This window comes from Sceloporus occidentalis, unplaced genomic scaffold (genome assembly GCF_023333645.1).
Source record: "Sceloporus occidentalis isolate IW3139 unplaced genomic scaffold, rSceOcc1.0.p SCAF_329, whole genome shotgun sequence".
NCBI classification, from domain to species: Eukaryota; Metazoa; Chordata; class Lepidosauria; order Squamata; family Phrynosomatidae; genus Sceloporus; species Sceloporus occidentalis.
Window position 1 is genome coordinate 567,609 of NW_028317309.1, and position 15,043 is coordinate 582,651.

Genomic DNA, 15,043 nt, shown 5'->3' on the forward strand with positions numbered 1-15,043 from the left:
CCTGTCAACTCTCCATTTGGTTCTGAAAGTCTGCTGCCACCTCTGCTGGGAGGCTGTTCCACTTATCTACCACCCCTTCTCCCCGCAGTTGGCCTTTATCCTGTGAGATGACCTTCCCTAGGTCTGCTATGATGTCACGTGTTCGCATACCGTAAGGGTTACAGAAAGGAGTACGTTTTTTTTTTTTGTAATCCATGCATTTTACTTTATTTTTAGTGAACGTGAACTCTGCTAACCGGGTGGATAAAAGCTACAAAATAAAATCCTTCAGAATAAAAATCCAACAAAATTGGATTTCTTTTTTCTTTAAATAATAAATTAATTAATTAAAAAAAATAATATTATAGAATATTCCATATACATTCTATATATTATGTGTATGTATATATATATATATATATGACATATTTAGTAAATTCAATTTTTTTATATAATAAACAAATTGGCCATCCAAACTTTTCCTGCGTCTAGAAGTTACCATCGCATCGGCCCCCATTCGGCCCCCGTTTCTCCTGCTGTAACAACTCAAACCTCAATCAGTCGTTGGTCTCGTCTTAGATTCAGGAGCCGTATGTCTATCCCACGCATGTTTAATCCCCTCGCTGTATTACCCTCTACCACTTCTGCCAGGAGGCTGGTCTAAAATTAAAGGCACGGACGGGGATCGAACCCATGATATTCGGTTTACGAGACCGACGCCTTACCACTTGGCCACCGCGCCGATTTGAGAACTTGCCCAAGAGAGTCTTCTTCTCAAAGCAATTGGGCTTTTGACCACCATTAATATACCGTAAACTGATACAGATTTTATTTCCGTGTATGATCTCCGTATACAAGTTTATACGGACAGAAGACTATACATCCAGCTCCAGGTTGTTTTCTGTAAGAATCGGGAGGTCGCTTATAGATGTGTACACGTATAATAGTATTTTATATATAGCGGGAGGTCACTTATAGATGTGTATACGTATAATAGTATTTTATATATATATATATATATATAGCGGGAGGTCACTTATAGATGTGTATACGTATAATAGTATTTTATATATATATATATAGCGGGAGGTCACTTATAGATGTGTACATGTATAATAGTATTTTCTATATAGCGGGAGGTCGCTTATAGATGTGTATACGTATAATAGTATTTTATACACATAGCGGGAGGTCACTTATAGAGGTGTATACGTATAATAGTATTTTATATATATATATAGCGGGAGGTCACTAATAGATGTGTATACGTATAATAGTATTTTATATATAGCGGGAGGTCACTTATAGATGTGTATACGTATAATAGTACCGTATTTGCTCGATTATAAGACGAGGTTTTTTTCAGAGCAAATGCTCTGAAAAATACCCCTCGTCTTCTAATCGGGGTCGTCTTCTAATCAGACCTCAAATAGAGTCTGATTAGGAGACTAAGATCCAGATCCCCCGCACCGCTGCAGGGGACCTGGATCCTCCTGTCTCACCCCCCCCCCCATCATACACACTTACCGGTGCTTCCTGCTGTATTGCCGGGGCAGCGGGTTGACGTCTACGCGATCCGCGTAGACAACGTCCGCTGCAGCCGGAAGGAGGTGTGGCTAGCAGCGGGGGTTGTCTGCGTCCGTCGCGTAGACCTTCCCCGACTGTCAGAGATCTCTGATCTCTGACAGCCGGGGAAAGTATACGCGACGGACGCATACAAACCCCCGCTGCCAACTCCACCTCCTTCCGGCTGCAGCAGAAGGCGACGTCAACCCGCTGCCCCGGCTGGAAGCACCGGTAAGAGAGGGCTGAGAGGGGAGAGAGGGGAGAGAGGAGAGAGGAGAGGGGAGGGGGGGGGAGAGAGTGTGTGTGTGTGTGTGTTAGTTAAATGGGGGCATAGGGCATTTCTGGAGTGGCGTTAAGGGGGCATTTAATAGAGCACTCTGCCTCCTGAAATGCCTTATACCTCCCTATATGCCACTCTGCCCCATAATATGCCTTTTAACCCCCTAAATGCCAGAGTGGCATATAGGGGTATAAGGCATTTCTGGAGGCAGAGTGCTCTATACAATGCCTTTTAACTCCCTTAATGCCACTCTGCCTCCTGAAATGCCTTATACCTCCCTATATGCCACTCTGCCCCATAATATGCATTTTAACCCCCTAAATGCCAGAATGGGATATAGGGGTATAAGGCATTTCTGGAGGCAGAGTGGCATATAGGGGGTCAAAAGGCATATCATGGGCCACAGTGCCATATTGGTGTGGCAAGCCTGGGGGCAGATGTGCGTAACTGGGGGACAGGCTGGAAAATACAAGAAATAAAAACAAAAAAAATATTTTTCTCAATCATAGCTTTTATTAAAAAAAATAGTTTACATGAATTAACATTTACTGGTAAAACTTTTTTCCTTTAGGGTCGTCTTATATTCAGGCTTTTTCTTTTTTCCTAAGTTAATATTCAGATTTTGGGGGGTCGTCTTATAATCAGGGTCGTCTTATAATCGAGCAAATACGGTATTTTATATATATATATATATATATATATATATAGCGGGAGGTCACTTATAGATGTGTATACGTATAATAGTATTTTATATATAGCGGGAGGTCGCTTATAGATGTGTATACGTATAATAGTATTTTATATATATATAGCGGGAGGTCACTAATAGATGTGTATACGTATAATAGTATTTTATATATAGCGGGAGGTCGCTTATAGATGTGTATACGTATAATAGTATTTTATATATAGCGGGAGGTCGCTTATAGATGTGTATACGTATAATAGTATTTTATATATATATAGCGGGAGGTCACTAATAGATGTGTATACGTATAATAGTATTTTATATATAGCGGGAGGTTGCTTATAGATGTGTATACGTATAATAGTATTTTATATATATATAGCGGGAGGTCACTAATAGATGTGTATACGTATAATAGTATTTTATATATAGCGGGAGGTCGCTTATAGATGTGTATACGTATAATAGTATTTTATATATAGCGGGAGGTCGCTTATAGATGTGTATGCGTATAATAGTATTTTATATATATATAGCGGGAGGTCGCTTATAGATGTGTATACGTATAATAGTATTTTCTATATAGCGAGAGGTCACTAATAGATGTGTATACGTATAATAGTATTTTATATATATATATATATAGCGGGAGGTCACTTATAGAGGTGTATACGTATAATAGTATTTTATATATATATAGCGGAAGGTCACTAATAGATGTGTATACGTATAATAGTATTTTATATATATATATAGCGGGAGGTTACTTATAGATGTGTATACTTATAATAATACTTCGTATATATAGCGGGAGGTCACTTATAGAAGTGTATACGTATAATAGTATTTTATATATATATACACTTATAGATGTGTATACGTATAATAGTATTTTGTATATATACACTTATAGATGTGTATACGTAACTGCCCCTCTCCCACCTGTCCCTGTGTGGTTGTAATATATAGACAGTTAATCACTTGTTCTATTTAATCATGCCAGTAGAGAGCGCCAAATCTTTGGATGCCGTTAATACCCATCACTCCCCATTAAATCTTTTCCCTCCAAATCTTTTCCCTCTCCATCTCTCCCCCCTCACAGCTTCCCCAGTACCTCGACACTAAACCTTAATATGTGAAACCTGCCTGTGTTTGCTCGGCTACTTCTGTCCCCCTCATATTCTTCCCTATTCCTATCACTCTCAGCCACCAAACTCAACCGACATGCGCAACCTAACCAATCTTATTCCTATCCTCTCCAACCATAAACTCCCTCCCGTCTTTAACTGTGCCCTATGGAGTGCCCGCTCGGTGTGCAACAAACTCGCCTGTATACATGACCTTTTAACCTCCTAGCTCTTACTGAAACCTGGATCCCCTCCCATGACATTACCGCCTCTGCCGCACTCTCCTTCGGAGGACTACACTCCAGCCACACTCCTAGGCCTGCTGGCAGAAAGGGTGGTGGTGAGGGCTTCCTTCTCTCACCTCACTGCACCTTCCAGAATATTCCAAGCCCTCTCTCCCTCTCGTTCTGTTCACACAATCCGTCTTTTCTCTCCACTCTCTCCTCAAATTGTTGTCATATATTGCCCTCCAGGCCCGACCTCGCAGTTCTTTGACCACCTTTCTGCCTGGCTCCCGTTCTTCCTCCCCTGTCCTATTCTGGGTGACTAACATTCCTTTAGATATATCTAACAACTCTGCTAGCTCCAAACTCCTCTCCCTGACATCCTCCTCTGGTCTGTCTCAATGGACACCCAAAGTGTAATAATTACTTATGCACTTCACCCTTCAGCACAGACAAGTTTTATTACATGTATTAGTATCATGTGATAATTCATTGTTTTTTAAATTTTGTATCAGTAAAGCAAAAAAAATCCTTAAAATTCCTTAACCCCCTAATGACAAAGCCTGTACATGTACGGGCTCAAAATGCATTGTTTTCCATGGGTTTAGGGACCGCCCATTGTCCTTAAGGGGTTAAATTTATTCCCGCAATCAAAGTTTTTTCAAAATGAATGAATGGAAATTTATTTCTCCCCGGAGTGGACCAACTGATGCCTGACAAGAGTGGATTTAACAGTGAAACACTTCCCGCACTTGGAGCAGGAGTACGGCTTCTCTCCTGTGTGGCTCTGGAGATGGGTAACGAGATTGGATTTATCGATGAAACGTTTTCCGCACGCCGAACAGGAGAACGGCTTCTCCCCCGTGTGAATCCTCTGATGTTTGATGTACGACGAGCTGCGGGCAAAACGTTTCCCGCACTCGGAACACGAGAACGGCTTCTCTCCGGTGTGGATCCTCTCGTGGGTGATGAGGCTGGACTTATCGGTGAAACTTTTCCCGCAGGCCGAACACGAAAAGGGTTTCTCCCCCGTATGGCTCCTCTGGTGTTTGGCGAAATTGGATCTGTTGTTGAAGCTCTTCCCGCAGACGGAACAAGCGAATGGCTTCTCCTGCGTATGGATCCTACGATGCGTGATAAGGTTGGTATTACTGACGAAACGTTTCCCGCATTCGGAACACGAGAACGGCTTCTCCCCCGTGTGACCTCTCTGATGGCGGGCCAGATGCGAGCTGCACGAGAAACGTTTCCCGCACTCGGGGCACGGAAAGGGCCTTTCTTGCGTGTGAACCCTCCGATGGGTGATGAGGTTGGTGTTGCTCGTAAACGATTTGCCACAATCGGAGCACGAGTAGGGTTTCTCTCCCGTGTGACTCTTCTGATGCCTCATGAGGTAGACGTTATCTGGAAAGACTTTCCTGCACTCGGAGCACGAGTGCTGCTTGGCCTCGGTATGAATTCTCTCGTGGTAGACGAGACTTGACTTGTCGCTGAAGCTCTTTCCGCAAGCGGAACACAGGAACTGGTTCTTTAACGCGTGACTCTTCTGATGGTAGACGAGACTCGATTTATACGTGAAGTTTTTGCCGCATTCCGAACAAGACAGCCTTTCTCCTTTGTGGGATGCTTGGTGTCTGAGGAGGATGGAGTTACTGGAGAAACTTTTTTGACACTCGGTGCAGCTGAACATCTTCCCTGGGCCATGTGCCTTCTTGTGAGACGCATAAGAGGATTTAGAACGAAAAACCTCATCACACTCGCTACACTTTACTAAAAAACACCCAATTCTCTCATTTTTACCTTTCTTTACCATGCTTTCATTATGAGTATCAAAAATATCGGCACTGTAGACGTGGCTTCTTGCTGTAGCTCTTGCAAAAGGCTCTTCCCCAGACAAGGCTTCATCCTCCTTTACACGCGTGTATCCTTTTCCTTCGCGTTCCGTGGGAATGTTAGCGCCTGCGTGATTGCCACCCCCATCCGAGTCGTCTTTGATTTGAACGGCTATGCATTCAATTTGGGCTTCCATTCCATCGGATTCCTCTTTCACAACAACAGTCGTGTATTCTGGTGGTGAGTAACTGTTGAGATCTGCGACATCTTCTTCATCGGGTGAGGCTGATTCCACCTTAATACGAACAGGCGGATTTTCCACGCGTGAATAAGTGTCGTGGTGGATGAGGTTTCCATCTTCATTGGAGACGGATTCCCCCTTAATCTGATGTTCTGAAGGTGTGTGAATGTCTTCACGATGTTTAGGGGAGGCCAAGTCCTCCTTTCCAAAGTTACTTGGAAATTCTGAATGTATATGTTTCCCGTGTACAGCACCTGAGGGATATTCTTCTTCCTCCATAATTTTTTACCGTCACTTATCTCTTCAGATACGATATCTGAGAAAGAAAACATGAATTTGGAATTAATTTTTACCATCGTTCACAGTGACATCTGTTGGATGTAAAGGGAAGGAAGGGTATTGGATTCCTTTTCTTATCCTTTGATAACAATAAATTCTAGTGTTCAGCTGTACCTATTGGCCCTATAGACACCATTGTTGTTGACAACCAGAGCTGGTTGTTGTCATGTGACCTTTTATGTGTCAGTAATTGGGACTGACAGTTGCCATCCGTTTTAGAAGGCCTCTTTGTTTCTTCAGGGTGACCGGGGAAAAGAGGGCAAATGGCACGTTTTCTTTGATAACTGCCACTCATAGACATTTTTACTTTTTGCCCAATTCTACTTATGAGTTATGAGGTCATGCTTACACAGGAGGGACCTACTTTGGCCAAGGTGGGGGCCACCATATTTTTTCTCACAACAGACTCTCCCTGCTGGTGTCTTTAGACAAAGGCGATCTCTTTTATTGGGCCAACATGATTCACCAGTTTTCAGGACCTTAGAGGTTCTGTCTTAAGACCGAGGAAACCCTGAGGTTATCAAAGCTTAGACTTGTAAACATGGCTGAACTGGCCTACTGGAAGAGCTACCTCCTCTCTGGCCAGCCATCCAATTATAAGTGTGACCGCAAAAAGAGGCTCCCAATGAGCATCTGCCAGTCAGAGCCACATCGGATAGGACATCATATCCAGCGTAGTCCCGACTGGCAGACATGCAGAGGAAGACCACACACTTATGTCAGACTCAGAGGAGGTTCTACGTTAGCTCAATGTTTGTGCTCCATGGTGTCAAAAGGTTCCTTCTTAAGATCGAGGGACCTCCACAACTTTGACGATGGAAAATATATTTATTGAACTGCACTTAAGGTCGTTATACATAACAAAATTCTCCTCTTGTTTATACAAGGTGAAACAACCAATGGGATCATTCTGTTATATGACAGGGATTGCCGGGACACGGGACAGCTCCTTTTATTTAGGGACTGTCCTGGGACATGTGGTCACCATAGTCCACCATTGGCCTCTCTGGGCTGGTCAGGGAAGATCAGAGGATCAAAGGTTGGGCAGCTACCCGGGAGAAGAGGAACAGTGGAAATCGTGACTGTACTGCCAAATCCGGGACTGATGGGAAGTATGTGTTCATATCCACATCATTGGGGCTGCAGAACCCAGTGATACCCTCACACCCTGCAAATATTCTGACCTCCTAGAAAAGAGGGGCATCAGGGCAGGAAAGAGGGTATGGGGATTTAAACACATCAGCTGCCCCTCTCACCTTCGCTAGGTAATTTCATCCTGTACCCAGATCCCCCTATAGACTAGACCCTCGGAGGGGTATGATCCCATACCTACCCCTGTGCTCTCTGGGTCTCTCCTCAGTAATCCACAGGAGATGACAGTTCAGCCTTCTGCTCGCACGCTGTGGTTCACAACACAAGAGACGGTTACCTCTGTTTGTCTGGCACAGGAGCCATTTTGTTGGAGCCAACTTAATACATGAAAGGATTTGGTCTCCAGGAAAATGGCTGCCGTTTGGCCTCCGGGAAAATGGCTTCCTTTGCAGCAATTGAATGGGGAAATTTTCTGAGTAAAAGGGTCCGTTGGCCGGAAATAAATGAGCAGACCCTGAAATATTAACCCTTTAATAGCCAATTGTGGAGACTCGCCATATGTGTTACCCAAATGGCTCTCACACCGGCCCTCATGGAAACCTCGACTAGTCATTATTTAAAGATATACTTAATTGAGTCACCTGCATTCAAGCAGAGATATCAACAAATAACATGCATGGAGGAAAAGCACCAATTGCGAGTCTTATATACGATCACAGCGTGGGGGAGAATAGGAAGGAGTCGGCTCCAGACTGTGTGACTGTGAGAATCTGCCCCTTCACCCAGAGACTGGGGCAAAAACCCTGAGAATCTGCCCCTTCACCCTGAGATTGGGGTAAAATACCCGAGACAGGGGCAAAACCTCAGAGTTCCAGAAAAGTAGGACTATCGCGCACTAAGCAGGGCAGTTGGGAGGAATGCATTGGGGCTGTTGGGGAGATCCAAGGATCAGAGAGTGGTGGAATCAGGATAGATGTTGTTGCCCCGCACTCTGCCCCCTGCAGTAGGTAGAATGTCTAAACTCAAAAAGCATGTGCAATGGACTCATCTTGCAAAACATGGCTGACCTGTCATGGCACAGATGCCAATCACAGATCCATCGCCACCACCTTCTGCCCCATTGCATATGGCACTTGCCCCCCTTCTTAATTTGGGGAACCATTATATGAAATGTTGGGAAATAGCTGCCAACAGTGCTGAATCTCCAAGGACAATCCTTTTAACTGGGCTAATGAACAGGCTACTGGGCTTCAATCGCTATAGAGGAGCCATCTGTCCCAGCATCTTTGTATGCACGTATTAGTAACTATGCTCCGTGCTGGAAATACACCATGATGTCAGGTAGAGTATGATGTCACAGATCCACCCATCAATGTTGGTAAGTAGAGTAAATTAGGGCAGAATGGTTGATATGGACAGCAGGGGGGCATCCAGCTGACATATTTCCCAAGTCTACAAGACCCTGCTAGGATCTCTGATTGCTCCATCTGCTGGCCAATCAGCACTCGGAAAGTTCTGCCAACAATCCCAAATTTGCCAAGGCAGTCCCAATAATTACACTTGTGTCACAGCCGGTCGGCAAGACTGCCATAAGATCTGGATTCACAACGGCCACATTGGGTACTCCACCCATCATATTTCTGCATGCAAATGCATATAGAGATCCCTCACAATACATTTTTACTTTGCTGAGAGGGTGATAGATAAGTGGAACAGCCTCCCAGCAGAAGTGGTAGATGCTAATAGAGAACTTAAACATGCATTGGATAGGCAAATGATCAAGGATTGATTACTAGAAGTAGCTGATTACTTTAATGAAGCATATATGATAAAGAACATTTTTACTAGACTTGAGATGCATTTAGCTTTGTAAAAATGTAAAAAAATTGGTGAGAATACAATAAGAATTTTTTTTTCTATAATATAAAAAAAAGTGCACATTGTCACATACATATACGCTCCAGCTCTATTATAGCTCAATCTTGTATTATAGCTCAATCTTATAATATCGCTTTGTGGTAAAACAAAAGAATGGCTCGGTCTTAATCACCCAGAGAGACCCTCTGACTCATGAAAGTCTATAGAGAAAGGACTTCATTAGCATTGCTGTAAAGTATCAGCTTAGCGTTGCCTGCCTACAATGGCGTCTGCAGATAAAGGGAGTTTATTGGAACAAAGCCCACTTCCAGCCGTACGCTCTATAATCATATATAATATACACAGTATTTAACCCATTGTGAGCAGATGGTCATACCGTTACGTCCTTAAAAGCTGTGCCTAGATGCCCACACACGGGAGCGCAGCACGCCAGAAACATGCGATTGCAGTCACTAGAAGACCGGAGAGACTCTGCAAGGATCTGATTGCTCCCCCTGGTGGCTGATCGCATGCATTGCAATAAGCCATCCAAGTCTACGGAGCCCTGCATGCTGATCACAGTGTGATCAGCACAGGGGAGATCGAGAGAAGTGAGTGAGAGAACGTTTCTTCCTCTTCCCACAAAATTAAATATAAATAAAATGGAAAAATAAACAATGTGACAGCACTAGCACACAGAATATCCCTTATTGTGTCTATATTCATGGTTTGTTTTAATTTTAATATATTTTTTTTTACGTACTAGCACAACTATGTTTGTGTTTTTATGGTTTTTGTATAATGTGTTTGGGTTCATTAAACACTGAAAAGGGGGAAATCTTAATTAAACCCATTTGGCTCAAAGTGGCACCTTGGTAAAAAAAAAAAAAAAAAAAGGTTAAGATATCACACAAAACCCAAAAAGTACAGAGAAATACAATTTTTTCATAAATAGAGGGAAAAATATTAAAACAATATTTAATATTTGAATATGTTTTATTTGTATTATATATACACGTCACTGCAAAAAAAAAAAATAAAAAAAAAATAAAGATTATGATAAGAAGGCGTCACAGCAAAAGATTAGACGCTTATACCAAAAATGATAAGGACCGTCATAGATCTGTAGTGTAATACATTAAATCGTGATAATTTTTATAATTGTTTTTTAAACGTTTTGTTCTTTAACGGATCACTCCTGTTTCACACAGAGCCAAGAAAGCGGTCTTTTAACGGTTTGTAAAAAAAAAAAAAAAAAAAAAAAAAGATTTTGCTTTCGCTTTACAGTACCCCCTATTTACCTTAAATATTTATTTACCACATTTGCTCGATTATAAGACGACCCCCCAGAATTTGAATATTGATAGAAAAAGCCTGAAGACGACCCTATAAGAAAAAAGTTTTACTGGTAAATATTCACATGTAATCTATTTTTTTCATATTTAATAAAAAATATGATTGAGAAAAATGCATTTTTTTTGTCATTTGCCAACCTGCCCCCAGTTATGCACATCTGCCCCACAGCGTGCTAATCTGCCCCCCCCAGATACGCCTTATACCCCCCCTATTTACCACTCTGCCCCCCTGATATGCCTTATCCCCTCATTGGCCAATCTGCCCCCTGATATGTCCCTCCCCCTGACCTACCGATGCATTCCTAGACCTGTCCCTCGTGCTCAAGATTCCTTGGTGTCTAGTAGGGGCAGCTGGTGGACGTCTGCGTGATGAACGTAGACAACCTCTGCTGCTACCCGGGACCTCCGTCGGGGCTTCTACGATGGAGCACTTGAAGGTCACGCCGGCGCTCTGCTGTAGAAGCCCCAGAGGAAGTGCCGGGCAGCAGCGGAGGTTGTCTGCGAGCATCGTGGCTGCCGGAGAGGAGGATCCAGGTCCCCTGCAGCACTGCGGGGGGATCCGGATCTTGTAGTCAGACCTCTATTTAAGGTCTGATTAGAAGACGACCTCGAATATAAGACGAGGGGGTATTTTTCAGAGCATATAATCGAGCAAATACGGTAATTCGCTTTTTTTTTTTCTCTCTCCGGGATTTTGCCATATCGTCAAATTTAAAAAGTATATTGAAAAGTCCTTTTGATATTTTTTTTTAATCTATCGCCCCCATATCTTAAGAAGCCGCTCATCGGATTGCATTTCAGTGATCGATTGATTTGTTCTTCAGGTGGATGGCTTGGTGTCTAACGAGACTCGATTTAGCAGTGAAGGCGTTGCCGCAGACGGAACACGAGAAGGTTTTCGCCCCCGTGTGTATGTTCTGATGTTTGAGGGCGTTCGAATTGCTGCTGAAACACTTTCCGCACACGGAACACGTGAACGGCTTCACTCCGGTATGAAGGCCGTGATGTATGAGGAACTGGGATTTGCTGTTGAAGCACTTCCCGCACTCGGGGCACGCGAACGGCTTCTCGCCCGTGTGGATCCGCTGATGTATAATGAGGCTGGACTTATCGGTGAAGCTCTTCCCGCATTCGGAGCACGAGAACGGCTTCTCGCCCGTGTGGGTCCTCTGATGGGTCACGAAGTTGGATTTGCTGGCGAAGCTCCTTCCGCACTCGGCGCACGAGAAGGGCTTTTCCCCCGTGTGAATCCTTTGATGGGTGACGAGGCTGGACTTGCAGGTGAAGTACTTCCCGCAGTCGGAGCACGAGAACGGCTTCTCCCCCGTGTGGATCCTCTGGTGGTAAACGAGACCCGACTTGTCGGTGAAGCACTTCCCGCATTCGGGGCAGACGAAGGGCCTCTCCCCCGTGTGGATCCTCTGGTGTTTCAGGAGCTTGGACTTGTCGACGAAGCATTTCCCGCAGTCGGAGCAGGAATAAGGCTTCTCGCCCGTGTGGAGCCTCTCGTGGACCACGAGGTCCGACTTGTGGGAAAAGTGCTTCCTGCAGTAGGAACACGGGAAGGGCTTCTCCCCCGTGTGGACCCTCAGATGTTTATTAAGACTCGACTTATCGATGAAGCATTTCAAGCACTGAGGGCACGAGAAGGGCTTCTCTCCCGTGTGGATCCTTTGATGCGTAAGCAGGTGCGACCTGCTAGCGAAGCACTTCCCACACACCGAGCAGGGCAGGTTCTTGCCCTTGTGGGCTTTTTGGGGTTTACCCAAGTCCGACTTATCGTTAACCAAAGCTTGAGGAAGGTCGGAGGAGCTGGACGCGCCCCCCGCTGTCCGGTGACCCGAATTGCCAGCCATCCCATCCTCCTCGTTGCCTTGTCTTACCGCTACGTTATCACCTGCCCTCGGTTTACTGGGATACCTACCACCGCTAGACGCATACTCCGTGTCTTCTTCGCCGGATGTCTCCTCCTCCTTAATACAAGCAGACATACATTCTGCCTCCGTATCGCTTCCAAGTGTATAGACAATGGTGTCTGAGAGGTCTTCTTCTTCATGCAAGACCGATTCCTCCTTAACATTAGCAGATGTATGTTGCACCTCCGTGTAAACGATGGTGTCCACGTCGGAGGCCGACTCTTCCTTAATAAGAAGAGCAGACGTGTCCCCCTTCCGGGTATCCGTCGCGGCTGCATAAATACCGGCATCCTTGAGGTGTCCTTCGTCACACCAGGCCGCTTCCTCCTTGATACGTCTAGATATATACTCGGTGCTTGTGCAGATGTCAGCTTCTGGGGATTCTGGCTTGATAGAACCAGATGTGGTTCCTGGCCACGGGCGATCGGTGGATGAACTTGTGTCGCCGTCCGCACAGCTGCCGTCTTCATGCGGCGCCGATTCCTCTTTAATCTGGACGACTATATAATCCCCTTCGGTGGTCATACCGTCCGAGACGTTCCTTCCTTCCGACAGGTCTTCTCCTGCAGAGAAGCTCTCCTCCTTGATTGGCGCGCTCATGCTTTTCAGATCGTATCTTTTCTCGTCTTTTATCGAACGAGGTGGAACGACGGGGCTGTGGCGCCCATCGACAATCATACACAGGATGGGGTTCTCTGTTGGAAAGAAAGGGGGTGGTGTGGGTAAAAAGTACTTTAGAAGTTAAAACATTGATAAATGTAAGGTTATGCATTTGTAGAGCGCTTCAAGGGACCTCTGAGGTCCCATAAAAAGGTATCAATTTCACGTTTTATCTTGGACCCATACGGACATACATATCATTTTTTTTTTTCTTATAAAGCTATTCAATGAGTGATCTTCTCACCATTTTCCAAATATTGGGTATGGACAAAATTGGCTCAAATGCTTCAGGTTTCCGAGGATTTTCTTTCTATCCAAAAAGGTGTATTTTCTTACCCAGTGAACTAGAGGCCGGGCATTGCTCAGTTTTCCCATCCCTGTAAGAATCTCGTTCTCTTTTCACACACTCCCACGGCTCCTCGCGATCAGAAACCGTGCCATCTTCATCTTCTTGCTTCGTCGCTTCCTAAAGAGAAGCACCTTCAGAATTTCAGCCTCAGAAATCTGGCCCGTAATCACCCCATTGGTTATCTATCTACGTCTCCCTAACATTATTTCGGCTAAGAACAAGCATACGCCTCCATAACGGAGAACAATGTAGCCAACGGATGAGCCCCTTGAGCCTTAAGCTACCGACCAATAGGAAGCGGAGTAAATTGTGCCAGCCTAAGCTACACCCATAAGCCAGTTTGGATACCTGTTGGCCATCACTGTCGCCCTACTAGCTTACTATCGGTCAGAATAACGTGGTATGATCAATGGTTTCCTTACAGAGCCAGACTTCTGGTGGACCATCTCTGGTGTTGGCTTGAAGACCCTTTGAGCCATCGCGACCTGCTCGCCGTTCACCGGGGACGCCCTGTCCGGTGAAAACGTCTAATCCCGTGGCCCATCGAGGGGCGGCATGGTAAGTGTGCGCTGATGGAGGAAAGTACCCGGCATCAGACCCCCACGAAATAACACCTAAACACGTTCTGGAAGAACAGAAAGTCCACTTCGGCATCCAAACACCAAGCATAAGCACCGAGATAACCGACGGAGCTTCACCCAGGCTGTTCAGAAACCTACAGAGAACATAAAACGTACGTAATTACGCTTATTATTTCATCACTAATTCCCACCCTCGAGCACAAAGGTTTTATTTTACTCTTAAACTGGGGTGACCGGGCGGCCCGTCTAAAGGTGCTGTCCCACTTAACTTCTATATCTAGCATGTTCAAGGAAGCAGATCTCTTACCAAGCTTATTTCTGTTTCTATGGCAACAACTTATAAGCACCTGATTTCGTGTCACGTGACGATTTTGTATTATATATATATATATATATATATATATCTATATGCACCTGAAGCAGAAACAGATTGTCCCGAAAGTTTGCAATCTTCTATACTTTAATTAGCCAAGAGGAATAATTTTTACCAAATGTAATATGTTAACCCCAAGACTACTATTATAAAATATATATGATATATAATATATACCATATAATATATATTATACATAACTCGTTTTATATGATAAATGTTGTATTACACACACATATCATATATCATACACAACTGACATGATTTATAACATACACAATATATATATATATACACACACACACACATAATTTATCATATAACAACATATAATACATAACATGTATAACATTTTGCAACCCAACCCCAGAGCATCTTACATTTCCTGCTGCTATTAGCTTTAATAAACGCCATTGTTACCCTCCACTGCCATCCATAACTACCTCCAAGCCCTGCAGGTCCATAACACCCCAACCCCAGCATACTCCATACCCCCCAGGAACTCAGTTCTGCCCCTTCGGCTCCCACTTACTTTATCCAAGCCCTGGGTAACTCCGAATAACAATAAGACCCGCCCCCATCA

General features: G+C 44.3%; 1 protein-coding gene and 1 non-coding gene across 2 annotated transcripts in view; both read right to left on the bottom strand.

Annotated features, from left to right (window-relative positions):
- LOC149274475 (uncharacterized) overlaps window positions 1-13,985 on the bottom strand; it is a 71,260-nt gene extending 57,275 nt beyond the window's left edge. Inside the window, exons 1-5 of the mRNA XM_089505452.1 lie at window positions 13,929-13,985; window positions 13,494-13,623; window positions 11,394-13,192; window positions 10,978-11,035; window positions 4,551-6,162 (exon numbers count right to left, since the gene is read on the bottom strand). Coding sequence (XP_089361578.1) covers window positions 4,551-6,162; window positions 10,978-11,035; window positions 11,394-13,192; window positions 13,494-13,623; window positions 13,929-13,985 — 3,656 coding nt within the window. The remainder of the gene's footprint in view (window positions 1-4,550; window positions 6,163-10,977; window positions 11,036-11,393; window positions 13,193-13,493; window positions 13,624-13,928) is intronic.
- On the bottom strand, window positions 650-721 carry TRNAT-CGU (transfer RNA threonine (anticodon CGU)). Its single transcript has one exon. It is a non-coding gene; the product is annotated as a tRNA-Thr (tRNA).
- Window positions 13,986-15,043: the final 1,058 nt, after the last annotated feature.